General features: G+C 39.2%; 4 protein-coding genes and 1 long non-coding RNA gene across 8 annotated transcripts in view; 3 read left to right on the forward strand and 2 right to left on the reverse strand.

The window, feature by feature from the left end:
• rap1gds1 (RAP1, GTP-GDP dissociation stimulator 1) overlaps nt 1–2,969 on the forward strand; it is a 48,642-nt gene extending 45,673 nt beyond the window's left edge. For both annotated transcript variants that reach the window (XM_063900511.1, XM_063900512.1), the window contains 2 exons: nt 176–304; nt 932–2,969. In XM_063900511.1, coding sequence (XP_063756581.1) covers nt 176–304; nt 932–1,059 — 257 coding nt within the window. In that variant the 3' untranslated portion in view covers nt 1,060–2,969. The remainder of the gene's footprint in view (nt 1–175; nt 305–931) is intronic.
• A 3,404-nt stretch (nt 2,970–6,373) lies between these two features.
• tspan5a (tetraspanin 5a) lies at nt 6,374–14,904 on the reverse strand. Of its 2 annotated transcripts, XM_063900797.1 has the most exons (11): nt 14,515–14,904; nt 13,067–13,117; nt 12,250–12,396; nt 11,992–12,162; nt 11,688–11,813; nt 11,059–11,106; nt 10,036–10,152; nt 9,883–9,944; nt 8,658–8,771; nt 7,072–7,114; nt 6,374–6,962 (listed from the first exon to the last, which is right to left on the reverse strand). In XM_063900797.1, exons 1-9 carry the CDS (start codon nt 14,593–14,595, stop codon nt 8,699–8,701), a joined length of 876 nt encoding a protein of 291 aa, XP_063756867.1. In that variant the 5' UTR covers nt 14,596–14,904; the 3' UTR covers nt 6,374–6,962; nt 7,072–7,114; nt 8,658–8,698. The 2 variants fall into 2 exon arrangements, with proteins under 2 accessions (XP_063756867.1, XP_063756868.1); XM_063900798.1 differs by lacking the exon at nt 8,658–8,771.
• A 769-nt stretch (nt 14,905–15,673) lies between these two features.
• On the reverse strand, nt 15,674–18,056 carry LOC134875996 (uncharacterized). The gene is made up of 2 exons (XM_063900799.1): nt 17,670–18,056; nt 15,674–16,460 (listed from the first exon to the last, which is right to left on the reverse strand). The coding sequence occupies exons 1-2, from the start codon at nt 17,953–17,955 to the stop codon at nt 16,045–16,047; spliced, it is 702 nt and encodes a 233-aa protein (XP_063756869.1). The 5' UTR covers nt 17,956–18,056; the 3' UTR covers nt 15,674–16,044.
• A 1,870-nt stretch (nt 18,057–19,926) lies between these two features.
• LOC134875690 (uncharacterized) lies at nt 19,927–21,450 on the forward strand. Its single transcript, XR_010167262.1, has 3 exons — nt 19,927–20,210; nt 20,867–21,079; nt 21,363–21,450. It is a non-coding gene; the product is annotated as an uncharacterized LOC134875690 (long non-coding RNA).
• A 14-nt stretch (nt 21,451–21,464) lies between these two features.
• LOC134875689 (G2/M phase-specific E3 ubiquitin-protein ligase-like) lies at nt 21,465–24,764 on the forward strand. 2 transcript variants are annotated; one of them, XM_063900283.1, is made up of 7 exons: nt 21,465–21,496; nt 21,771–22,240; nt 22,429–22,739; nt 22,910–23,085; nt 23,449–23,621; nt 23,831–24,045; nt 24,228–24,764. In XM_063900283.1, exons 2-7 carry the CDS (start codon nt 21,870–21,872, stop codon nt 24,455–24,457), a joined length of 1,476 nt encoding a protein of 491 aa, XP_063756353.1. In that variant the 5' UTR covers nt 21,465–21,496; nt 21,771–21,869; the 3' UTR covers nt 24,458–24,764. The 2 variants fall into 2 exon arrangements, 1 of the variants encoding a protein (XP_063756353.1); XR_010167261.1 differs by lacking the exon at nt 23,449–23,621 and having other exon boundaries at nt 24,228–24,756.
• The last annotated feature ends 2,028 nt before the right edge of the window (nt 24,765–26,792 follow it).

Raw genomic sequence — 26,792 nt, forward strand, 5'->3', positions numbered from 1 at the left:
TGCCAAATATGTGATCCAGCTTGGTAGAGCTGTGACTTGAGTCCTGTGACTTCTGAGAATAGGAGCTGAACACTTTTCTGATCTCCTCAAAGTAAGTCTCTGTAGCACACACTACAGAGAACCGTGTCACCATGTTGATCCTGTAACAGCGGGACTGTGTGTATGTGTGTTGCAGTCGCAGCTGAGAAGGACTTTGTGGGATCCAGCCTGGTGTCGGTGCTCCACAAGCTGCTGTTAGACGAGAGGAGCGCTCCGGAGATCAAGTACAACTCCATGATCCTCATCTGCGCCGTCATGGGATCAGGTAGGACACCAGTGCTCACTGCCAAAGATTTCTACATCTGTATCATTTTTACTTAGTTGTGATCTACTGGATGTCAAGACATTATTGACAAGATTCTATTTGTTCCAATTAAAGATTAATAATACTGCTGGACATGGTGGAATATATTATTCCCATTGAGGCTTTTAATGTGAAACGGCAGTGATAAGTGTTGATTTTCATTGACAGTAGTTTATCATAAATCAAAACGGCAGCAAAGTAAGTGGATTTGCTTATTAAAAAAAAAACAGCATTTGTCGGGTAGGTGTTAGGCTTTTATTTTGAAATGTTTGCAGGAAGTGTGTTTCATTAATGGAAGCTTAACATCGCTGAAAAGACAAAGTGATTGGAATCCGCCTATCACTTTTTGTATTCACTATTCTTCTATATGAATCGATTAATTAATCATTCGTTTTTCAATCTGTCTGCTGTTTTTGCAAGTAAATCGTTTTTTAAAGATGGTGGCTTAAAACATAATTAATTGGAGGATTTTAAAAAGAATAAACTCAGAGCAGCTGATAACTGTTTGACATTGTTGTACAATAACATTACTTAAATACCAGCTCTTTTAGAATTAATCAAATGTTTCTCCTCCCTCCTCTGTTTTAGAGCCTCTCCACAAAGAGGTGCAGAGCCTGGCGTTCATCGACGTGGTGTCTAAGCTGCGGGCTCACGAAAACAAAACGGTGTCCCATCAGGCGTCGCTCACAGAGCAGCGGTTAACAGCCCAGAGCTAAATGACTGTCCAACCCCCCCCCCCCCCCCCCCACACACACACACACACACACACACACACACACACACACACACACACACACACACACACACACACACACACACACACACACACACACACACACCCATCCCTCCCCAAGGCCTGCCTGACGACCTGATCACCCAATGACTCCCCATGACTACTCCCCCCTGTGCCCCATCATCATTTGCCAAGGTACCATGTCTCGTTAACTGCCAGCCAATCACAGTCTTTTCTTTCCCCCGCCCCTCCGCCAGGGTTAGACTGATGTCTATCCGGATTGCCAAATCTTAATCATAAGGCCTTTATTTTAAATTTGCCCACATTTAAATCGGAGTTAGAGTGGAACTGCCTCTGAAACAGTTTTAGACGACTGTGGGACACCAACACTCTGAAAGCCATAATCATTTATTCGGGTTGGTTAGCACGTCCTCAATGTCGGTTTAATTTCAGCGTTTTGAAAGCAACCCTGATCACCATTCACTTACCGGTTTATCTTCTTTCTTTATGTACCGACCCATCAGTCTAACCCTGGTCCCATAGTGTACTTGTGCATGCATCTACTGCCACAAGTAGCTCCACCGGAGCCCAGGCGCCATAAACAGCCTAACGCAATAGATAAGAGACGACACTCTCTACGACCATAGCTGTGATGCCATCCGCAGGTAACCCACCAGTGAAAAATGTGCACAAAAGAACAAAAAATAACCTTCCTGTTGTGATTTTTCTTTTGTTTTTAAGAAAAGCAGCCAACCATGATGTGCCCAGTCGTGTCCCATGTAGCTCGAGTATAAATTGACTAGAAACTGTGCATGTTTTAGTCCTGTTGAAGGTGTGACAGTGTTCTCTCCATGGCTCGCAAAACACCACCTGCCCTCCTCCACTCACACCTCCAGTCGTGTACGCTCCTTTTTGCTTTTTGCACTTGTTCTGTAAGATCTAGAAATTTGATCAGATTTTTTATTCCACTGTTGTCCAAACATACAACAGCTGTACAATGAAGCTAGAGGCTCATCAAAGGCTCCATCCCATCGCTGACAGAGCATTATATGAGCAGATAGTTGAGAAAGGACTGCTTTTGTTCGTCCAGTTAAGCTGAGAGCGGCCGAGTTGAAGACCAAAATAGGTAATTGATAGAGGAAATGCTGGCAGTGTCCCGTCTTGTGCTGCAGGATGCTACGAAGAGTGCCTATCTTAGTTTGCCTGATTAGTTAAACTTTTTGCGCACCCAGATTTCTACAAATAAGTGTTCCTTGTAGCACTGTTTTCAAGCTACAGAAAATATCGATCAAAAGATCATTTTTTAAAGTATCTTTGAATGGGCATGAGACCGTGGAGTTAGCAATGAATAGCAGCCATGATCAGAAAGTAAGAGTAGGCATAAGAATAGCGCGCGATAACATGGAAATCACTAAAGTGCAGCACTGTCTAACTCTGCAGGAAAAGCAGGAGTGTCAGCTTAAAGTAGGACAGAGAGCGCCCACTGTTCCTACATGTGTGCACAGTTTGAATGTGTGTTGTGGAGCAAAGTCTGGGGTCTTGTGAGGACAGGTGACTGAATGGAGCAGCACTACAACTCTCTCTGTTTGGGTGTTCTAGTCTAAGGGATTTCCGCTAACATGTCAGCATGTCCGACACTGTACCAATGCTCCATTAACAGCCACCATGTGTTTCCTGGTCTGGGCCAATGCTTATTTTTTTCTTGTTTCTTTTTTTAAAAAGGTATGAATGGTTATTTATGAGATGTGTGCTCTTCTAAAGACACATGCCTGTGGAGATGTATCCATAGTAACTGCGTAAAATACTATAAACTTAAGTGTTTGTTGTAAATGTCATGAGTTGTACATTTGGAGGATTGTAACTCAGCAGATAATAAAAGATGATAGCTGGTGATGGCTGATGTCTTCATTCTGGTGCGGCTCTAAGAGGTGCTCCCTGTTCTTCTATTAAGCACCTATTAATCTGAGGCCGTAGTTTTCTACAGCGGTGTATTCCCAAAAAAGTGTGCCGCGGTAACATTTTTACATAATAATCCCACTCCAAACCAAGAACCAAAAGATGTTATAAACTGACATATTTAAATGTTTTATGTCTTTTGCTCTTCATCTGGATACAAATTGTGTCCAGACCCACTCTGCATTTTTACTTTTCAATTATTTATCCATCGCTGTTCGACTTGACACGGCAACCTCTCCTGTGCATCACTTAACTTTACAGTATTAAATTAACAAGGTCATTATTGCGTCACCTACTGCCACCCCCCACTTGCACGGATTACTTAGCTGTCACTACACTTCACATGAGACCTGCTGAGATGCTTAACAGTGGCTGTTTGCAGCAACTAAATCATATTTTTTGAGACCAATTAAGGGAAATTTCCCTCAGCACACCTGTCGAACTCTCAGCAGAAATCACTGCTCTACAGGAAACCGATGGAATTTGCACTCAGAGTAGGGAATGAGTCCTCACCCCAAGAGAAGTAGTTCAGGTATCTCAGGGTCTCGTCTCAGTAAGGGGACGATGGAGCGCAACATAGGCTGGAGAATCGGAGCAGAGGGAGCTTTTACTGTGACGAGAGAGAGAGCTGAGCCAGAAGGCAAAGCTCTGAATCTACCAGTTCTTCTTCGTTCCTCTTTCGCCTATGGTGATGAGGGGGAGGGGGTCATAACACAAAGAACAAGATTGCAATACAAACGGCCGAAATGGGTTTTCTCCGGAGGGTGGCTGGCTTGTCTTTAGTGAGAAGGTGAGAAGTTCAGTCATCCGGAGGGACTTGGAGTCGAACTGCTGCTCCTTTATGTTGAAAGGAGCCAACAGAATTTGTTCGGGCACCTGGTAAGGAGGCATTCTCCCTAGGGTAGTGTTACAGGCACGTCCAGCTTGGAGGAGACTAAGGGGTGGATCCAGGACCTGTTGGAGGGATTATATCTCCACCTGGTCCTGGGAGCGCCTTGGAATCCCCCAGTCAGAGGTGGTTGATCTGGCAAGGTTGAGACTGCTTCCCCTGCAACCCTACTACGGAGACATGGTGGAAAATGGATGCATGTGCAATGTTCACATGACCCAAGTCTGCATTTGTTCCACCTAAACTGCCGAATCTGACCAAATGTACAGGGAGGTTGTCAAAGAGCACCAAAATTAGGCGGGGTTTTTCCTTGTTGCCAGGGATGATAATGCATCTGTGTTTTCCTAAAAGGCGTGCCAAAGCATATGCCCTCTTCCTTATACACATTTTGTTGACACTGCAAGATAATAAAGTAGAATCTGATCTGATTCCCATGCTTCATTAAAAGATTGCTGGGATCCCAACCAAGCTTCCTGTCAATCTCACAATGCAGAAAAAAATAACATTGTATAGGCAATTCCATAACCACCAAAATGAACTTTTTTCCATTTCTTCTTTGGAAGCTGCTTTCCTTTTTTCATACTGCATCGCTGTCATGATTATCTGTATCAACCTTTTTATTTTACTAGTGTAGCGATAGCAGCGGGCCAAAGATGTCCAGGAACGCTGGCAGATGCTGTGTGGGAAGTGCAATTCACAAACAAATCAGTTAGCTGTAGCTGCCAAAAAATCTGGACGAAATATATCACTCAAGACAAGAAAGCAAAAATCAGTTTTTTGTCACCTTAATTTTACTTGATGGTAAAATATGTCCAATTTCAACAGGAAATGAGACAAGGAGATGAGAGGAGGTAGTTACATTACAATGTTTGTGGGAAACTGTGATCATCTAAACAATCAGTAAAGTGGAACAGGAAGTGATGAGTGACGGCCGAAGCGGCAGCTGTTACAGAAATGTACAAGATGTCAGTGACACATCGGCTTCAGTAGAAATTAATGTTTTGCTGTCCAACACACCAGAGATGTTATAAAACCAAATGTACAATAAATATTTAGTATCAAAAACACTATTCATCCCTTTTTAAGTAGATAACACTTCCACATTTTCAGTGTACAAGTTCCACAATATCAATGTTGACATACTGAAAAAAATACCGCAAAACCAAACAAGTGATGCATGCTTTGAGCAAATAATCATCTTAAAGCATCAAAATAAACACTGAGAAAAATATTCATCGGTTTTGAAGTTCAGTTGCAATCCAGAATACATTTAAATATTTAGTTCATTCATTATTGTGTATACTGATCAGATGTGCATCAAAATACACAGTGAAAGACAATCATGGGCTACATATATATATGTATAATAAGAGTTAAAAATGTTCCAAAATGCCCATCTCAAAATATGAAGTCTATTAGAAATGTTCAGACACCACAGACAGGACTTTATCTTTTGCTCTGGACACAGAACTGTGAAACTGGGTCAGTAGAACATATCCTCCTTGGCAACGTTTGTGACCCAAAGATGGAATGATGACAGTGAGGTCACACACGCTTCGTAGTCATTCTAAGAAAAACATGTTTCAGGAAGAAAGGGTTGAAACGCCAAAACAGGTTATTTTGAACTGCTTATTTTAAACATAGGCTTTCTCCAATTTTTTTCCAAAAAGTTCTTATTTTTAAAAGGCCATAACATGCCATGTGATAAGCTTTAGGTTGCCATAATCATTCCTTTTGTAGAAGCTGGTTTAAAATATAACCAGTACGAATACCTTCAGAAAACTGTTAGCCAAATTGGTATATCAGTGTTTCTTTCATAGTTGGGATGCATTCGGTTAATGGTTCAAAGATGCCTATCTGATTGATTTAACTCTTGACTGTTGAGACATTGTACACGCTTTAGCTTCAAACTCTGGATGGTGTGTTTTTACACGGAGCGAGGACTGTGGATTCTGTGCTACCAAAAAATCATTTTAAGGTCAGTATTGAAAGAAGGAATAAAATAGCAACAATAACTGCAATAGAGACACCATTGAATGATCAGTTGTATTGAGATAGACTTGAAAAAGCCACAATGATTTGGTGCTTTAAATTTTGTCTTAAGTGCAAAAACAAATAAAATGGAAAAGGATTTAAATCAGTTAATATCCGATTCAAATGTCTGACATGCAGTTACACGTACTTGGTACTTGAATTTAGAAAGTATCAAAAAAAAGTAGTGGTTCAAAACCCAAACGTAAATGTGAAGAGCAGTATAATCAATAAATTAACTGCTCCCTTCTGCGTTACTGGGTGGCTCCCTATGTTAAATAATTCAAGTTGTTTTTAGTCAATATATTTTCTTCGATGCTAGATAAGTTAGTGTCAGGAGAATATTTAGCTCATCAGTACCCACAACTATCCATGCTGCTGTCTGTCACTGAGCAATTACAATTCATTGCAACCACAATAATTATTTTGTAAATAAAGCAGGTTTTATTTAAGGTTATATAACCAGAGTCATCCTTGTTGAATAGGAATGTCTGTCTGTATCTGAAGAGGTCCTTGAATCTGCAGTAACACAACAACATCTAAGAACTGTTCATTCGAGAAAAAAGGACATCCTGTTTTCGGTTTTGTTACTTTGCCTCAGTGACGGAGAGAACATACTGTAGAGTGCTCAACTTAGACACAAGCAGATCCTCAGCTTCTTGTTCACTATGTCACTGTCCTACATGATGGGTTAAGCAATGGAGCGTTATGTCCACAGTGAAAAATACCGATCTAATATCAAAAAGATGTATCAAAACTCCTACTCTCTACATGTAGCTATCAAAACTGGAGCATTGTGACGACCTGCATGTAGTGCATGTTTAACCATCCTCCCCAACATTTCTCTTTTTTTTACAGAAGTCACACAGTGTTATATACAGAGCGTTTCAGATATTAGTGCCTTGAAAAAAGGTGCTGGTTCAGTGAACAAAATGGTGCAGGTGATCCGTGAGGTCCTCTGAATGCCCCCCCCATGATGTGTTCAAGGAGGCGTGTTCAAGAACCCGGAGCTGACAACACAAAAATAGAGCAAATCTAATAAACATCACTTTACATTTATTCTGATTCTGATTAATACTAGATTTGTACAAACACATTTAATGCTATAGAAAATGTTACCTGTTATCAGTTGAAATGCTGCTTCAAGCATCAGGTAAAGAAACTGTAAAAAAGGACAGAATTTTAAAAGATCTGCTTGTTAACAAAGCTCCAACACCCCTGTGTTTATTTCAAAATAAAAGCTGGTCCACAACAGGAAGCAGAAACATTAAGGGTTAAGGTTGGGAATGCTTGAAAACAGTCTTCTGCAAAGGATCTAAACTAAAGGCTGGAGAGAAAAAGAGTTCATGTTGAGACAGAGAAAAGACAGAAATGTTTTCAGTTGGAAAAAGTCAGAGAGGAGGAAAAGGCCAAAAAGAAAGAAGGGATTGTCTAAGCCACATGACTCCAAGGCTGATTAATGCAAACCAACCAAACGCTATGGCTCGGTAGGAAATGTAGGAAGGTCATAAACATGCAGTGACTGGGTACTATTATACATGATTTACTACTACTATCATTCATGGTCCTGGTTTAAAGTATCAGGGTGGGACCTTATTAACAATGCTAAGATTGCTAAGTTGCTAGCAGTAGATCAAACAGTCAGTTGGAGGTAAATGCATCTTTCATATTTAATAACTTATTCCATTTGAAAGATGGGTTTACAGACAAATCTCTTTATTTTTGTCTGGTCTCGATAGGAGGTGAGTTGATTATTTCATAGTTCTAGAAATTCTGATATATTTGTAAGGCTAGCAATGGCCCACAGTTAGCTAGCTTGTTAGCTACCAACACAAGGTTAGCACATCTCTGATCAAAGTTCAAATCAACAAAACTGTTCTAACTCCTACTTTAAATATGCACCTCAGGCCAAAAAATATTAATTTACATTTTTAATTACTTGTTTTAAACATTAGCTGATTGTTATAAATGTTAAAAATGACTGTATATCATTCTGAACAAATTGCTAACCTACTGCTAACTAGCTAGCTAACACTGACAAATACACCAAAATGCTGCATGTGGAAGGGAGGAGGCAACTTTACTTTGCAGTATTTACCACTAAATGTATATGGAGCGAGGAGTAACTATAGACTCCAGTGTTTGATTATTTATGAGGAATTAATAAAGACATGGTAGGCCAGCTCTCATGTCCCAGGTCATGAGGACTCAGTTTATGATTGGTGTAACACTGCTTTTAAATAAAGCAATATTAAAATAGAAAGCAGCAAATGAGATGCGACAAAGAATATGGTAGCCATTCAGATATACAGTAGATGTATGGAAAATCGTTTAACAAGGTGAATTTAAAAGTCAATTCAATTGAATCTCTATTGAATGACCGAACAAAATTCCTATCAGAATCGCACATTTAATGTATTCTTTTAGTTTTTTGTTGGACATTTAATTAACATTATTAGTATTATTTAAATGCTAACTTATTAAAGTTATTATAATGTGATTAGTAGAATATATATTTCAATTTTAACTTTTTATAGATGTATTATAGCTTTTTGAGACTCCAGTGGTTTCTTCTGTCTCCATAGATGTTGAAGGGCAGATAGAATACCCAGCAGCTCTAGCAGATTCTACCCTTAAATAGAACACAGCACATCCAGCCAATCACAGCAAGACAAACAATGACCACATGGATCCATCACACCCACCGGCTACAAACACACAAACAGCATGTGTGTGTGAGTGTGTCTCATGAGTAGTAAGCCGATGCTTTCTTGTTGGACTGTGGTGGGATTCGACGCATGGAGAGAGGGGGGGGCACCCTGATGAAGCATGGAGGAGGGAGAATGAGGTGAGTTTGACATTGTGATGATCAAGCTCAAAAACTTTTACTTCCCCTACGCTATGTGTTATCAAGGGCCCTAGATTCTTGATGTAAAGCTTGTGTACGTTTATTTTCTTGATTTTCGTGTGATCAGTTACTACAGTTAGTGGTTTTGGTTATCAGCTGGATAAAAAATCCACATGGTTCCTCCCCTGTTCCAGACTCAACAAACAATTCTTATAGCCAAAATATAATTCAGATCATTAGTTTATACTTATTATCAGTGGTGGACTTCATACTCCATTCCAAGTAAAATCCTGAGTTCAAAATGTTACTTAGGCAAAAGTATAGAAGTAATATGAGCAAAATGTACTCAAGTATCCCAAGTAAAAGTACTCATTATGCAGAATGGCCCATTTGGAACTGTCATGATATTATAGTACATTATATTATCATGTTTTTAAACTACCATACTAGAGTTTTTTATGTTGTAGTTTTTCAATGTAGAACACACATTTTGGATACTTTGTATCTATCGAGTGTTTATTTATATATTTAATGTATCGTAAAAACACTAACACTTATTTAGCTTGTAACTACATGTGTCAAATAAATGTAGTGGAATATAAACTACAATATCTCCTGCACAATTGTAGTAGAGTAGAGGTTGTAAATTGTACTTAAGTACAGTTCTTGAGTAAAAGTACTTAACGTAACACCACTACTTATTATTATGTTTCATTTAAGAAATGCCCTGTCCTCACAGAGAAGGTGAGTACAAAGAAAAAACACTTTAAAATATTTGGGGCAATGCTAACTGTGACTAGTTCTTTAATCCAAAATGTATTTTAAAAATCCAGCGCCACCATGTAATACACAGATTGTTTGCGTTTCTGTATGACAAGTATTGAATTAGAAGTAAAACCTTTTTCAAAAATCGTTAACCTGATATGGCCGTTTTTTCTACAACATGGGCCTAAGAGACACATCCAGCACTTATACAATGACAGAGCTGAAACTCCTCATGGTGTGAAATGTAAACACCAGGGTTCAAATCCAAAACAGGATACATTTGATATTAGGTACTAAAAGTAAAGCTAATTTCTTACCAACTCGCCCGCACAGCTTCAATGTCACTCACTAAGTTTTGGGCCAAACAAATTCCAAAGATCTGTGGATTAAAGAAAGAAAAACAGGAATATTGAAACAGATGCATTTTCTTACGTAACATTATAGAGGCTGCACATTGCAGCAGGGCTGACCTGCAGCAGTGCGACTCCGATAAAGATCCCCGCCACCAAGGTCAGGTTGTCCTGCAGCCACTTCTCAAACTGAGGCACGCAGCCTTTCACATTGATGTAGTCCTTCTGCTCCGAGTCCTGCGGGAACATCCACTCATCATCTGTACACTTCAGATACGTCTATTTGTACCGGAGGTTAGAAACTTTACCAAGTTTCTCACATATTTCCATTGCTGTGTAAATATTGTCTTTATTCTTTATTTTCTAGAAGAGTCTTTAAAATAGCTTTTAGAATAATAATATTTGTTGCTCCTTTATTTAAAAAAAACAAACAAACAAAAAGATATTCTTTCTGTGTCTCTTTATGGCCCATTTACACCTCATGTGTGTAAAACTACTTGGTAAGACCGAATCTGATTCTGAAAAACAAAACAAAAAACCTAACATTTCTTAAAAACTCAGTCTTAATGAAAAGCTACATGTTGGTTTAATGAAGAGGAAAGATTTACATTCATCAGTCCCAGTTCAAAGAATAAAATAAAAAAGCATACTCTCCATTATGGAAACTCTTGAATGGAAAGAAAAGCAGTGTTTAGCCCAATCTGCAGGATACGGTAATGAACACGATGATACAACACTACAAACCTCCATAAGATTCATTAAAATATTATTTAATGGATATCTGATAGGTGAATACACTTCTCATTAAATCAGGTCAGGTTATGTCTTCCCACAAACAACAAAATTAACATGAATCAGTTCTAAAATGACTTTGAACATGCAATGAAATGTAATAACTGTCACATCGGAGAGTTTCCCACCCTTTCATTTCAAAGTGAAAATAATAATAACTATTTTTAAATCGTTTAGCGTTGAATTCTGGCTATTAGCAGCGTTAATACACCTTCAACCGTTTTCAAAATCCTTGTTTGTAACATCTTAGCCCTGAATAATATCTATAAAAAGTTATCTAAAACTCCAACGGAGTCGTAAATAAGAGAAGAGAATCTAAGAAAGAGGAAGAGTAGAAGATAGATTACTTACTGATTTAGCTCGGATGTCGTATCCACACTGCGTGTTTATTACATCCTCCTACAGACACGGAGCAGTCGTTATTAAAAACAGCCTTATGACGTAACAAGCTTTAAGAAGACATCTTCATGTACAGGATGGGTTCAAATGCAAAAAGGAAAATCTGAATTAGCTTGACACACTGTGCTACTAGTGGTGGAACATAACTAAGGACATTTACTTTGAGTAGAAAAAAAATCTAGTTTATTTTTTGTAATTTACTTGAGTATTTTTCACATTATTGTACTTTTTATTCCAATACATTTATTTTACAGATTGAGTTACTAGGTACTTGCAGATTTAGAATTGTAATACAAAATACATGTCAAGTAATGCCTTATTATATATTATTATAGGTTAAGCTGCACAGTAGTATATAAAGTGATTCAAATAAGCCCCACTTTTACCAAGTGCAACATTGAAGTGATGGACATTCATCAATAATTATGATAAGATCATTTAAAAGATATGGTGCTTAAATGAGCCATTCTGCAGTCACATTCTACCTCAGGCTTTATAGTGTGGTCTTATTATCTAGGCTTTTTTCTTGGCCCTGGTACATGTACTGTATATGGAGAACTGTAGGAATGAGGGTCTCGTACTGCGGGGTCCTTGGTGCAGCAGGAGAAGGGAACTCCACACTTTTCCCGGCTGGGATTCCCATCAGTACAGTTAAAGTAGATGTTGAGGTTCCAGTCGTCTGCTCCGAACGCACCGCAGCAATCCCACTGAGGCCGGAAACAGAGGAGAGAACTGTTAAAGGTTTTATCTGAACTACAGGTTTCCTTTTAAAACCAAAGTGATAAAAGACATGTTTAAAATACTAGTATGAGTGAATCTGATTGGAAGAACAATAAGGAAGAGTTTGTGTTTAACTATAAATGAACATGCTGTTATTTAGCGTACGTATTCCTGGGTGAAATCGATGAGGTTCTGTAGATCGATGTCGTCGCGGTACGCCCGGATGTTGTTGTTGATGAACAGGTTGAGCTGGTCTTTGATCCAGTCCTTGAAGACAAACGCCAGGATTCCCGTCGTCAACTCCAAGAAAAAAATGATTCCCAGAAACACGGAGAACTACAGCGGGAAGAAAGAGAAACACTCAGTGAGTTTCTCCATCATTCACCCTGCAGCGTGACTGGAGCTTTTATTCATGGAACGTACAAACTTCAGTAGAAACGTGTTCTCCCGCAATGCTCCAATACATCCTGCAAAGCCCAGAATGAACATGACCCCCCCGACCACCATGAAGAGCCAGACTGGGTCCAGCCCCCCCAGGTCTGTGATGGAGGAGATGTTGGACAGAACCCCCTGGAGGAGAGAGACAGAGTACGGTCAGAGCCAAGCAGCTGCGTCTGTAGGACTGAACATTTGCCAAAAACGTCGCCATGACATCAAACAGGATTGAAGCACAAATAAAACAAACAAAACTGGCTTTACCCTTTGATACACACTGCACTTTAATTTGAAGAATACTTGAAATTAAGGAATGAGGCCATAAATGTACTATATGATACGTAGGTTTATGATTAACTTTATACAATAACAAGTCTTTTAGCGAAGTGGCCCCCTGCTGGCCATTAGGCAGAATGCAGATTTAGGCACTTTTGCATTAGATTTATTTTTATTATCAGACCCTAGGTTGCACTTGGTAGCAGTTTGTAAATCCAAAACAACAAGCTAAGGATAGAAAAGGATAAAAAGCTGTGCAGAGCTGAGGGGAATTGTGAAGTGTGTGATAAATCTTTGTGGGTTTGTCCCCACAAACTAACCCTTTAAAATTATAAACTGCAAACCATTGTTTGTATAAAACTGTTGATTAGTTCAGCTTAAATATGCATAAATAGTGGTATTAAAACAACAACATTCTAATAAATGTTTCCTTAAATGAAAAGTATGTCAGAAAATAAGTGGAAATGTAGGTAGAAAGTGTATTTCTGTTTGGCAGCGTCACCAACAACAACTCAGGGTCTGGACTTACCTTCTCACTCCATGCCCACAGTCCGATTCCAACCAAGGCCATGCCTAGCAGCTGTAAAACACCACAGTCATGTCAGACCACTGGGAGGTGAATGGATGCAATGTGACATAATGACAGGCTGTCACACTGTGACCTCATGAAAACACAAGTGACCCTGATCAGGGAAGGGATCCTGCCTCTGACCGCAGCTTTCTGACTCGTACTGTCTTTATTTGTGTCTCATCACTATACTATAGAGCATGTATTTTTCAGGTAAGTGCATCCTTCCAATAAAGTCACTGTAGAGGCATCTTTGTGGGATTGTTGTCCACAACCAATGAAATCACACAGTACACTAATTATTTGCTGGACATGGATTCAATTCAAGTAAACATACAATTAGGAGTGGAATGAGTATTCAGATTTATTCAGCTTTACTTTAGTGAAAGTATCAATACATTATTGTTAAAATACTCCTCCAAGGTAAACGTTTGGCATATAAAATCGTTCTTAAGTAAAAGTATCAAAAAATAAAAGTTTTAAAGAGTTGGTCTACTAGTTATTTTAAGAGGGGCTTTTTTTCAAAAGTAGTTGAAGTTGGTTCATAAATGTAGAGTAAAATTACATTATTTTCCTTTTAAATTCAGTAGAGTGGAAGTATAAAGTAGCATAACATAGAAAGACTATTGTAAAAAAAACTGTCCTTACAAAAAGTACATTACTTGAGTAATTGTACTTAGTTACTTCCAACCTCTGCATACAACATGTACAATAGATTAGATATATATAATTAGATGGATAAATGCTTTTTAATGTTTGTTTTACATTAAAGCTTCAGGGTTTACAACTATTGGAACTGGGGAACTTGTGAAGGGCTTTTATTTTTGTCAATTTATGTAAAGTATTCTTTACATTGTTTGGAAGAAGAAAGAAAATACTTGGCATTTTCAGCCCTAACTTATATGCATTTACTCGAAGACCTAATCAAGCTTTAAACGGTCCATGTTCAACAGCACCTGACCACCCTCCACTATGACATCACTTTTTTGAAGCACATTACATCATGTCTACATGCATTTTGAAGGAAATTGAAAAAGTTACACAATCATTGAAAAAGAAAGTTGGACATTGATGGAGCTTTCAGTGTGCAGTGGGTGATATGAATGATAATCCTGCAGCCGGACTGAGGCTGAGCTGTCATTAGTTCACAACAAGCCGATTAGCTGTGTGCAGTGCAGTGCCCGGCAGCAGCTGCTCCGACATGGACGTTATCGAGCGAATATAAACCCAATCTGCCATGCATGCGTTGATATCTCCCTGAAAAATAGTGTTAATACAACAGCAGCATCATCATGAAATGCAAACAATATCGGGGCCTTCCTCCCTCCCTATTGGCTGCTGGACATGATAATAACCGAAGTGCACTGGAGAGGCGCAGATCGTACAAATAACACAATAAATCTTCTCACCCAGAACAGGATGTTGAATCCGAAAATGAAGTATTTGATGCAGCAGCTGACTTCGTTGCCTTTGTAATAATTCCCCGACATCTTTGAGCATCCTCGGCGCAGTGTGAGTGAGGAAAAACACGGCCTGCTTCACAGGCTTTGTGTGTGGGATGGAACAGGTTCAGCGCTCCGGGGATGCATTTCACTCCGTCCGCTTCAAATGTTCCCGCAGCCGCTTCCCATCCGCACCGGAAACATTCTGGAAGGACTTCAGAACTCTAACACATGCAGCACCAGGGACAGAAAGTGGAAGTTACCGCAGTAAACCGCAGAATAAAAACGCTCCTCTGTTTAGTGGACAAATTGCGCCTACAGGAGGCGGTACGGCTGCTGCGGGTGGTCGTCAATGATTGGCTGGAAAAGCACGTGAAAGACGGAGAAGGCAGCCAATCATTTGATAGGGAAAGGAGAGTCACTTCCGGTGTCCACAATGACAAGAAACATGTACTTATAATAAGAATAACAACAATAATAATATTAATAATACAAATAACACAAATTCTACATATATAAATGAAATAATATATAACCAAACGACAAAAAACTAACTTTCCATCTTTTTGTTGGGCAAAAGTAATGAAAATCATAATATGCTACTATCAAAATGCAGCCAAAATATATTGTCTAACATTATAAAATGTTGCCCTCATTCTTACTTGATGAGAGATTACCCATTTGCATTTTTATTCACCCACCCATGAACATGAAAGTGAACAAATCAAACACATATCAATGCTTATTGCAGGGCTACTGATGAATCACATAATATGCTACATATGGGCATATTAATAATTTTGAATAGCTTAATTTTAGTCACCAAAACTCAAATTCAGCTTTGAAATTTTCCTTTTCATGGAAGTATAAGAATGCCTTTCCGATTGATCTCTTAATAAACTGAAATTCCCTAATTCCAGTTCTAAAGACTCCTGTCAACGCATCTCCACATTGATACAGCTGTTACCCAAAACCGTTTGTGGTGTCGTTACTAATAGGACTACAGATACTGATATCAATAGCAGTTAGCTGTATTAGCCTATAGTTAAGACAGACCACATACAGTAGGCCCCTGATAAATATTTATTTTAAAAATTAATATCCGTTAATGTTGTGTGACACTGTCTCCACTAGAGGGCAGTATACTCCCATGATTTAAAAAAGCAACATCATGATTCAGTCAGACAGAAAAAGCACGAACACATCCGGTAGAACCTTTCAGAAAAAAAGATGACATATGAAATGTTGTTCTGGTACTAGTGATTAATAACAATAATAATAATTAAAAAAACATAATAATTTTTAAAAAGGCTGCATTATTTAAAGAAAAGCACACATCCTTACAAATGCACATTTGAAGAGCCCTAAAGAATACTTTTGACTATTATATAGAACTGTATTACATCCTGCTACTTTTGTGCTCAAACAGTTTGCAAAGCCACCGTATAAGGGGTGAATTGTTTAGTGATCAGCTTCACACTAACAGTGGTCACAGCGTTAAATGTGTAGGGGGGCTGACTGGTAAAGCACCAGCAAGGGTTCCCTCAGGGATCCTCTGTTTAAACAGTAAAGACTTTGTGTTAGTGCTTCATGGAGGACCAGACTCCCACTCTCGTCTGTATAATGCAGCTGAAAGCCCACCCCCCCCAGAAGCTTCACAGGCAGAACAGCTGAGACATCAAACACATCATATCCAGATGAGGATCTCTGGTCCAGGGTCAGCAATCTCTCCTCCAGGGCCGGACTCTCCTTCAAAGCTCCCTGCCAGGCTGTTACACTGTGCAGGGTCACAGTCACACTGATGGGGCGGGGGTGCAGGGTCTTCCTGAACAGAACCAACTCTGCCCCAAGCATTGGGGGATTCAGGCTGCTGACGTTGAACCAGATCCACCCTGGACGAGCATAATGTGGACCTGGGTGAATAATAAAAAGACAAGAAATGAAGATTGTAGGATTTTTAAAGGCTCATACCAGTTTATTAACAAATGTTAGGATTTAAATGCTACTAAAATGCATATTTAAATATTGTTGCTGATCATTTTCATTCATACATGCATAACAATTAAACATTTGCAAATGTTGCAGTTCCTCAAATGGCCACCTGGGGCTGGCTCTAAAACCGATTCAATCCCAAGACCTGTCTATGGTCTGGCCCTCCGTGGAGAGGTTGTAATCTGATTTATTGACTGTGGACAGGTTTCTTTTATCCAGGTAAAGAGTTGACATCAGGAGTACTTTCTTAAAGCGAGAGGACTTATTTAAATGCTCCGTGGGAGCCAGAATTCTTGTTGGTTGCAAGGGGATCAAATACTTATTTCCCCCAATTAAATGTAAATTCATTTATATCTTTTTTTTTAATGTAAATATCTGGATTTTCTTTTTGATATTCATTGTTTCACTGTTAAAATAAACCTACCATAAAAATTACAGACTGTTCATTTCTTTGTAAGTGGGTAAACTAACTAAATTGGCAGGGGATCAAATACTTATTTCCCCCACTGTGTATATATATATATATATATTAAAGCAACAGCGGCAAGTCTTCACATTAAAGAAGCTGGAACTGTGAAATTCATTTTCTGTTGACCCATTCATGGTTTGAATTGTTTAAATAAAACGTTGGATGGTTTAATTTATACAAAATAATCATATTAAAAACTTTTTCCTAAGTAGGCTACTCATAAGAATGTATAACGTAACTCAAAAATACAACTGTAAAATAAATGTAATGGAGTAAAAGCCACAACATTGACTTCCAAAATGTAGTAAAGTAGAAAGTATAAAGTAGAATAAAATGAAAATGCTCTGGAAAGTACAAGTGTCTCAAATGCACTTGAGTAAATGTGCTTAGTTGCTTCAAAATGCATCACTGGCTTTCAAAACTTTAATTCTTGATAATCTGTCAATGTTGTGTTCTTTGCCCCCTAGTGAGCATTATTCTTTACAGTAGCTATCTGGTAACATTAATGGGAACTGTGGTGGTGTCATAATACATTAAGCTTTAAGCATGTTGCACATCTTGCCAAAACCGAAACAGTGATGTCTCAGCAGGGGTTAAACTGAAGGAAAACTCCCAGGTTAAAATATTTTAAACAAGAGGACAATTAGTTTTGAATTCTTACCAACAACACTCCGCAAACTCTGCACCAGCGTTCCATCTGAACTTGCAAAGTCCTGAACCTCCAGTGAGTCCAAACGCTGATATATCTCCCTCATGTAAGGATGTGGCTTGGCCTGATGGTTCGCAGACACTTTATTAATATGTAGCATTTCCAAGATGGCTTTGTTGCGCTCCTGGTCCTCCTCTGCATCTCTGTGCTGATCCACCATCAGCAGGCCTGTGGTCGACCACAGCAGGCGGCCTGCCAGCATTACATCCAAAAATCCCCAGAAGATTCCTCTGAACATCTTGATATCAAATGATTAACAACTACTCTGCAATGATCTTGTATCAGTACTTTTTTTCTGTTTAATTGCTGCTGAAACCTCCTCCTGACAGGCAGCTGTAACAGTCCGTGCACTAATGGGTATGCAGGAACCACAGGGGCCGTCAGGACTTAGTGAAGCATTCCCACTGAAGCTGAGGAATGTGACTCTCTTTTGAAAAACATGTACTGTACTGAGCCACTGGGCTGATGCACGGACTGCCAATACTCCCAGGGACACAAAAAATAAGGTATGACAAGGTGCAGTCTCAATATCATGTGTGATGCTTTTTCAGAGGTGGACAAAGTACTCAGATCTTGTACGTGAGTAAAATGTACCAAGGTGTAGAAATATTCTTTTACAAGTAAAAGTCATTTTGACATGGTCATTTGCTACATTTGCAAATGCATCAATAAAGTAGTACAGAAGATAACTATAAGAACATTCCCGAATCAGAAGCCCGGGATAAACTTGTGACGGGAATTATGGCTCTTTTTGGTGAGTCGGATCATTTGGCTCGGCTCATCAAGAAAAGCCGGCTCTTTCGAAACCCCAAACAACTCTTCATTTTACCACATACCTTTTATAATTCAATCAAATGTAGCCCTGTTTTGACTAATGATTTATTTGTGTACACATATATCACATAATTATTCAATACATCCTTTGTATTGAAGTATTCAAAAGTAAAAATTACATTTGAATATAAATGAATTGCTGTGGCCACTTGTTTTCATTGCATTTACAGACCCTTTAACTCTCTAATACCACCTAATGAATGCACTGACTTGCTTGTGGAACCACGCTACAAAAAGCAGATAGCAACACCTATGATGTGTCTTGCTGGGGACATTGCTTTTGAAATAAATTGGCTTATTGAGCTCTGTGTTGCTGTTGCTTGTTGTGTATCTGATGCATAGGGGGGTAGATCCTGTAGCAGCAGAAACAACAGGTGGAGTAGAGGCACTGGCAGAAGCAAGCACGCTGGCCTGCCGTTTTTCTTCCAACTGAACTGCTGGATGCACAGTTCTCATGTGCCTGTGGAAGTTGTTTGTAGACCCTGCTCTATATGAGAGCTTAATTGTGCAAATTCTGCATTCAGCCTTTGTGTTTGCAAAATTGTTAAAATGCAGCCAAATGTTGCTTCTTTTCCTGCTGTCACTCAAGATCGTATTAACGCGGCACAAACTCAAACTCCTCCGCACACACCTCTCCCTCTGTTCAGCTACAGCAGCGCACCCCGCCCCTCCCTGCTTGGTGGCATGATCCTTGTCTTTCCTCACGTGATGCACAGCATGCGCGTGACATTGAGTCACTGCATGCATTACTCTTTTTTTTTTAAACGGCTTGTTCACGGGAGCGAGCCGGCTCCTATGAGGCGCCCCTAGGGACATTATTCAGAAATACCGTTCACACACACATGTGAAACACTCTCACACACACAACTGAAACCAAAAGCTCTCATAAACACATATGAAATGGTCTTACACACACATGTGAAACACTCTCACACACACATATGAAACGCTCTCACACACATGTATGAAACGCTCTCACACACACATATGAAACGCTCTCACACACACATATGAAACGCTCTCACACACACATATGAAACGCTCTCACACATCCGTGAAAATATTTTTTTAAATGTATATATTAATTTCAGTATGTTGTGTGAGAGGAATTTCAGTATGTTGTGTGAGAGGAATTTCAGTATGTTGTGTGAGAGGAATTTCAGTATGTTGTGTGAGAGGAATTTCACTTGAAACGGAAGGCATTTCACTTGAAACGGAAGGCATTTCACTTGAAACGGAAGGCATTTCACTTGAAACGGAAGGCATTTCACTTGAAACGGAAGGCGTTCCAATTAAACAGGAAACGGTTGAGAACAAACAGCGCATTGCAAAATACAGGCGAAATACTATTGTTTGTTGGTTCGTTACACCGATGTCTTCTCAACAGCCCGCACGTAGCCTAACTGAGGCAGCAGCGTTGCTCAACACTATATTGGCCTCAGCGGAGACCATTAGAACGCTGTCAAGTGCAACCACAATGGTGCAGCAACCGACCGTTCCAACTCGAGGTGAGGACACCGTGGACGGTCACCTAGCATCGCTCTTCCCATCCCGCAGCGGGCAGCGGCCAGCTACAGCTCCTCTTAGGAGAGATTGTGCACCACGTTATCAAGCACAACATTGCTTTGGCACATGGACATCTGGCACGAGGAAAACAAGGTAATTATAAATATCCGGAGTTTGAAATTATCTTTATATATAGCATGAACATCGTTTCCACTGCTAACAGACTGTCAATCCGTTTTCACTTCAAAAACGAAAAAAACAACATTTTGAGTGTTTTGGTTTGATGTCATTTTAATTTTTCTACTTTTGCTTGCGTATTGGAGACAAAACTTGACTGAAGTTAATAAAATGATATGTGAGATAACTTCACTGCCAGGAGAACCAGGCTATTAGCTCCAGAGTAAGCGGAAGTTAGCTAGCTAGTGTGCTAAATAAAGTTATATTATTTTAGTTCAGTGGCATTAATTAATAATGTGGAAACTGTTATTTCCTTCCCAAATGAAGAGCATTGTCGGTTTTATCATTATTATTAATAACAATAATAATAATAACATTAACATTGTTATAACCTTCACAGTGGGAGATATGGACCTGTGCTGGTGACTCAGATGCACTTAATTTTTGGTTTAAAACGGGAAAAAAAACATTTGCTCGTTTTATCGTTTTTAATTAAGGGGAAAACTGATTATACTTTAGTACCCTGACTTACTGTTTTCTCATTATTGTTTTATTATAGCAGTATGACTTAACTGTCTGCCTTCATGTAGTCGAATAGTAGACTTATAATGCATAATACATTCTTATTTCAGAGCTAGGGCACAGCAGCATGGCCATTTCAATAAGGACGTGATACTACTCCCCAATCCATCATTGGATGTAGTGTGCAAACAACGTCCAAAGGTACGGTTACACAAACATGGACATATCCTCAGTGCCTTTGAGTTCCAGAAGGCCTGGGACCACCGGACTGTTATTGATCGTATCAGACAAGGCTTTGGTGAGCATATTCCGGAGGACGTCAGGTAAACCTTTTTCTTTTTCCTTCTTGCGTTGTTAATAATACAATAATCTTTATTTAAAGAGCACTTTTAAAACGTAGTTTCAAATTGCAATCATCATTTATAAAAACACATAAAAGTTGAATTTGGCTCAAAATGTACAGGATTCAGTCACACACCTTATAGGAGCAAGAACCTGACAGACAGACAGACACACACTAACACAAGCATACTGTTACATCATATTGTTAAGCCCTTAGCCGTAAAGTATTTCTTCTTGTTGTAATATCCTACATCTTCTTTGTAGCCTCCAGCTTGTAATGTCTTGTGGCAATAAGTTGGTGTCCCCTAAGATCCAGGAGGGTCAGGAGCTGAATGGGATGCTAATCCACAAGGTTTTAAACCAAAGCCCTGTATGTAAGACCATCAAGGACCCTTTTAGTAAGTTTGCTTTTTTGTTTGTTTTACCACTTAATTAAATTCAGTATAATTACCTTTTGAAAAGAAAATGTTAACTGTTACCTGCTTATAGCAATTTGAAGTTTATATTAAATTCAAATAGAGCAATTTAAATTGAGAAGAGTGTGAACAAAGGGTCCCTATTTTAATCGGTTATGTAATAACTTGTTTTTTATTTAAGGTTATTTAATTTCAAAGTCTTGCTTTTTTTGCTTTTGATATATCATTTTGGGTTTTCTTTCTTTCTGTTTCAAAGACTGACTCAGAGGAGGAAAGTGAACTTTCTGCCACTGACAGATCAACTGCTAAGGACAGTGATGAGGATTGTTGTGAAATCCTGCAAATCCCTGCAGGCATGAGCAGCTGTGTCACCACCAGGGCAGCCTCAAGAGCAATGAGAAATAATGATCCCTGTACTGGCAATATTGATGGTGAAGGCAATCCTGGCACTGGCACTGGTATTGACGATGATTATAATGATGATGCCACCAACCACCCAGCTACCAGTGCTGTTAAAAGGAGTAGATTAGTAGTGGAAGGAGTGGATGGCGGCCCTGGCACAAGCAGTCAAGATGGAGGCTGCCTTCCAAGGAGTGATGGCAACCATGGGACTAGCGGCCATGATGACTACTCATCATATTTAGCACTTGTGTCAACTCTTCCTGACGACTCCTCAGATGACGAGGAATTAAACAAGGCCATTATTGCCAGTATGGAGTGTCCAATGTGAGTAGCTCACACAGACTGCGAGCGTGACAGATCAGGATAACTAATAAGGATGTCATCTGATAATTGACCTTTAAATTATTGTGACGTACACATTGAGGATTATTTGGATGCTTGCAATGACGAAAAAAGGGTTATTCTAAAATGTGTAACTTTACTGTGTTTTTGATCATTTTTGTCTTTTATAGTGCAGAAAAGGTCCCGAGTCAGGAGATACTGCTGGAACTGTCAAGCAAAATTATTACAAAACGACAGTGCAGGTTCAATATAAATCGCTCTGCTGTCTGGGAAGGAGCCATGCGGGGTTTCCAAAGGGTATCCTACGACCCAAACTTGATGATTTCTGTAAAGTTCTCAGATGACATGGGGAGAAATGAGGAAGGGATTGATTTAGGAGGGCCAAGGAGGGAATTCTTGAGGCTGCTGATGGAGACCATTGCCAGATCCGCCATGTTTGAGGGAAAAGAAAACAGCAAGAACTTTGCTCTTGACAGTACTGGTAATGTCTTGTTGTTTTTTTATTTTATAGCTATTTTAGTGTATGGTGATTTTTACATGCAAACTGATCTACAATGTATTTAATAACACATAAAATCCATGATAATATGTAGCAATGAGTCTTTACTCATTTTTCAATATTACATTTCCTTTTATGTGATTGTTTTGCAGCTCTAAGAGAGGACCGGTACTACAACGCTGGCAGAGCCATTGCAGTGAGTTTGGTGCATGGTGGTCCACCACCAAACTTCCTGTCACCAACAGTGTTTTCGCTTCTTGTTGATGGTTCAGCAAATCCAGCTGTAGAAGACATAGCTGACCCAGAACTCCTTGAGAAAGTCAAAAAGGTCAGTTGGTAGTTTTACATGTTATATTCCATTAGAATTAGGTAATATTACAATGTTCTCTTGCTGTTTTACATTTTGAGAGGCAGTATCGGTCCTGCCCAGTCCATTGCTGAATGCCCACTTTCCATGTGTTGTAGTTTGAATTTCACCACAATCCAACAGACAAGCCAATTATAATTTCTATGTTTTCTGTGACATTGTAGCTATGTGGGAAAAAAACCCTGAACCTCAATCAACTGTTAAGGGACCTTTTGTTATCATGTAATTATGCAGTCCTCTAGTGTCTGTTTTTTTAACCGTTAAGTTATAAGCATAACAAGTAGCCCCCATAACAAGCCAACCTGCTGCTCCTTGTGATGCTAGGTATCTGAAAGTACCACGGTTGAGGAGCTTGAGGAGTCAAAGGCACCTCTACTTGAGTACCTGGCTAATGCAGGATGTCTAAGGCCTGTGCAGTCAATCAGGGACAGGGAGCTGCTGGTACAGGACATAGTGATGTTTCAGGTTGTCCACAGGGTCCAAGGTCCATTTCAAAGGTATTCAGTGTTGGTTATTTCGTCAGGTTAATCAGAATAGGAATCAGAATTTGAATTATTGACCAACATGTTGTAGGATTAACTTCACTAAAACTTAAAACTATTATTTGTATATACAAGTAAGTCACAAATTGACAATTCATAAGTGAATTAGGAACCCTATTTAAATTATGCAAAATTGGTAAAATGTTTCCATGTACTTTGTACAGATTCTGTGAAGGTCTGAAGACTCTTGGGGTTCTTGAAAAAATCAGGAGACATCCTGACAGCTTTAAGCCCCTGTTTTGCTATGAGGCAAGTCTTCTCACTGCTGACCAGATGGACAATCTCTTCAGCATTCCACTCTCTCCAGAAGGGAGCAACAAGAGAACTGCAGAAGAAATGGTTGTAATCTTCTGGAGAGACTATCTCCAGGATGCAGAAGGTAATTGATAGTTTATACTACTCGTAAAATGATGCATCTATTTATATTTTTACTTTAAAAATAGTTTTTCCTACAAAAAATACATGCCATCATCAGCTAATGATAATAACTCAAGAGATGTTCAATAAACATGTTAATTGGACCAACTACCACTTAAATTGTTTTTCTGTTTTTTTGTATAGAAGAAGAAGGGCCATCCAAACTACAAAAATATTGGCCTTCGCAACAGGAGCCTCTGTGGTGCCACCCATCGGCTTTTCCCCAACACCTTCTGTGGAGTTCATTCACAAGGGAGAGGACGACTATGCCTCGACACCATTGTTCCCTATGGCCAACACATGTGTCAACTGCATCAGGTTGCCGCTACTTGTGTCATATGAACTCTTTAAAGACAAGTTTGACTTTGCTTTAGGGAACACTCATGGGTTTGGCAGGTCATGAATATACAGTGGTGGAAATAAGTTTTGAACGTGTCAACATTTCTTTCGTTAAATATTTTAATATTTTTCTGATGCAGCTATTCATTTGAGATTTATACCACATATTGGAATTGACTCAATAAAAGTCAATAAGTAAAGCTACACAGGTAAAGACATTTACATGTGTGTTTAATACTTTTTCCTGTGTTATTTCACTTTGTTAAACACTTTTTAGGGAATGGAATGTTACGTTTCCTTTACCTGTGTAGTTTTATTAAGTCAATACTAATATATGGTTCATATTTATTTCACATTCATTCATTTATTTCATTTCATATTTAGTTCATAATATTGCTGTTGCAATAAAGTTTGCAATCTTTAAAGTCTCAGTCTCTGCTTGTCTCGCAGTATGTCTTTTTGAAAAAAACACTTTGATCAAATGCTTCTTATAGTTTTGAAAAAATGTTTATTAGGTTCATTTAGTGTTGGGAAACAGCTTATTTACAAAGTAACTCCTATGTGGACTGAATATACTGCAAGAGTGACAAAAATAAATGTATTCCATGGTTTCCATCATTTTCAAGTGGATTCACTTGTTGAATATTGTTCATTGTGGTCTCATTAATGGCAAGATCAATGTCTGGAATGATAATATTATTATTGGTTTGAAGTTCAGGTAATGGTCCTTCTTCATCAATACCATAATGGGTGTCAACATCAATAATGTCATTTATAACCGGATGGATTCCTACGCTGTTTATGACACCTGTATGCCACAGCTGTAGTGGTGTCTGCCCCCCTTGTGTGGAGAGGCCATGGTTGTTCCACTGGTTGATGAATTCTGTTACTGCCCTTTCAATTCTTGGTAAATAGACATAATGCAGACAAAAAAGATGAAGTTCATTCAATGAATCCAGTATACCCTGTTCCTCCATAAAGTTAAAAATATTTGCAAAGTGTCTTGATACAACTCTATTGAGTTCTGCCCATAGTCTCTCAATCCTTTGGTTGTGTACTGAAACACCTGTAATAACGCTACGACTGTTCAACCCCCTTCTTTCCAACATAAAACGGGCAACATGTATATTTTCCATACCGTGATCACATCTGACCCTTAAAGGCAAACCAAAGTTTTCTACTGCTTCTATAAATAATGACAAGACACTTGAAGCTCTGTTGTTAGATAAGCACCGTAAGTATATAATAGTCCGGCTAAAGCCATCGACACAGCCATGAAAGACCATCCGCCACCTAACCAGCTTGTGGTTGCCGTCAAAATGCCTGTTGGGAGATATACACTACATTAAAGAAAGTATGTACTTAAAATGTGCACATCTGAACAGTTTACAAGTCAACTTACCATAATTGGTTGGGGACCTGAACACTGTAGACCCTTCGTCGTATAGCATGACGACGTCTAAATGACCGCCCAATGGGATCAACTTGATGCAGGCTCTGTCTGACCCGCCAACGCTGAACTCTTAGGCCACGTGATCGCAGGCTTCCAATTACATATGCTTCACCTGCATTTGGAGTGTTCTGCAGTATATTTGTCACAATGCTGTCCAGATCTTGGTTTGACAATACTGCATATCTTAATGGCTCAACTTCCAGAGTTTGCCTGTGTCTGTATAGGGTTCTTCGACTGATTCCAAAGCATGATGCAATTCCCTGCCATGTCATACCAATGGACACACAATGAGAAATCTGTTCAGCGGTTATGCTGTATTGGGGTCGACCTGGATGGCCAGTCAAGGTTGTTGGGGGTATTAGATTGTTTGTCACATCAGTGGATCTCCGTCTGGCCTCATGTTCATGCAGCAAGTTGCGAAAGCATCTATATAATGATCCTAGTAGCTCACTGACATCCCTATTATCATGACCATACCTTAACACAGCAAGAAATGCAGATATAGTTCGTGTGTGGTCATCGAGCACTCGAAAAAGCCTCTCCTGATCCAAATTGTTGGATTCTTCACTTTGCAGTGACTCAATGCATTGCAAAGCACTACTGAAAAAACTTAAAACATCCTCTTCATTACCTCTCACTGCAAAAAATAAAGTTTGGACTTGGAAAATAATGAGGATCAGATGAACATTCATTGTGGTTGAAGTTGACTTCCTTGAAATTTAGCATCCTGCTTCCTTCATGTGACAGGAAGGCCTTCCTTTTTAACTGTAATGCACTCCTAATTCCCTACTGAACTCAACATTTCATATGTGTATGTGAGAGCGTTTCACATGTGAGTGTGAGAGCGTTTCATATGTGTGTGTGAGAGCGTTTCATATGTGTGTGTGAGAGCGTTTCATATGTGTGTGTGAGAGCGT

This window comes from Eleginops maclovinus, chromosome 14, assembly GCF_036324505.1.
Source record: "Eleginops maclovinus isolate JMC-PN-2008 ecotype Puerto Natales chromosome 14, JC_Emac_rtc_rv5, whole genome shotgun sequence".
NCBI classification, from domain to species: domain Eukaryota; kingdom Metazoa; phylum Chordata; class Actinopteri; order Perciformes; family Eleginopidae; genus Eleginops; species Eleginops maclovinus.

Coding starts and splice junctions, on each gene's coding strand:
- tspan5a (XM_063900797.1), bottom strand. CDS start 14,595: ATGTCGGGGAATTATTACAAAGGCAACGAAGTCAGCTGCTGCATCAAA. Junction 13,118..14,514: donor GATTCAACATCCTGTTCTGG/GTGAGAAGATTT, acceptor GGTGTTTTACAG/CTGCTAGGCATGGCCTTGGT. Junction 10,153..11,058: donor ACGACATCCGAGCTAAATCA/GTAAGTAATCTA, acceptor ATGTTCCCGCAG/GACTCGGAGCAGAAGGACTA.
- LOC134875996 (XM_063900799.1), bottom strand. CDS start 17,955: ATGTTCAGAGGAATCTTCTGGGGATTTTTGGATGTAATGCTGGCAGGC. Junction 16,461..17,669: donor GAGTTTGCGGAGTGTTGTTG/GTAAGAATTCAA, acceptor TTATTCACCCAG/GTCCACATTATGCTCGTCCA.
- LOC134875689 (XM_063900283.1), top strand. CDS start 21,870: ATGAGCAGCTGTGTCACCACCAGGGCAGCCTCAAGAGCAATGAGAAAT. Junction 22,740..22,909: donor CTTTGCTCTTGACAGTACTG/GTAATGTCTTGT, acceptor ATTGTTTTGCAG/CTCTAAGAGAGGACCGGTAC. Junction 23,622..23,830: donor GTCCAAGGTCCATTTCAAAG/GTATTCAGTGTT, acceptor TACTTTGTACAG/ATTCTGTGAAGGTCTGAAGA.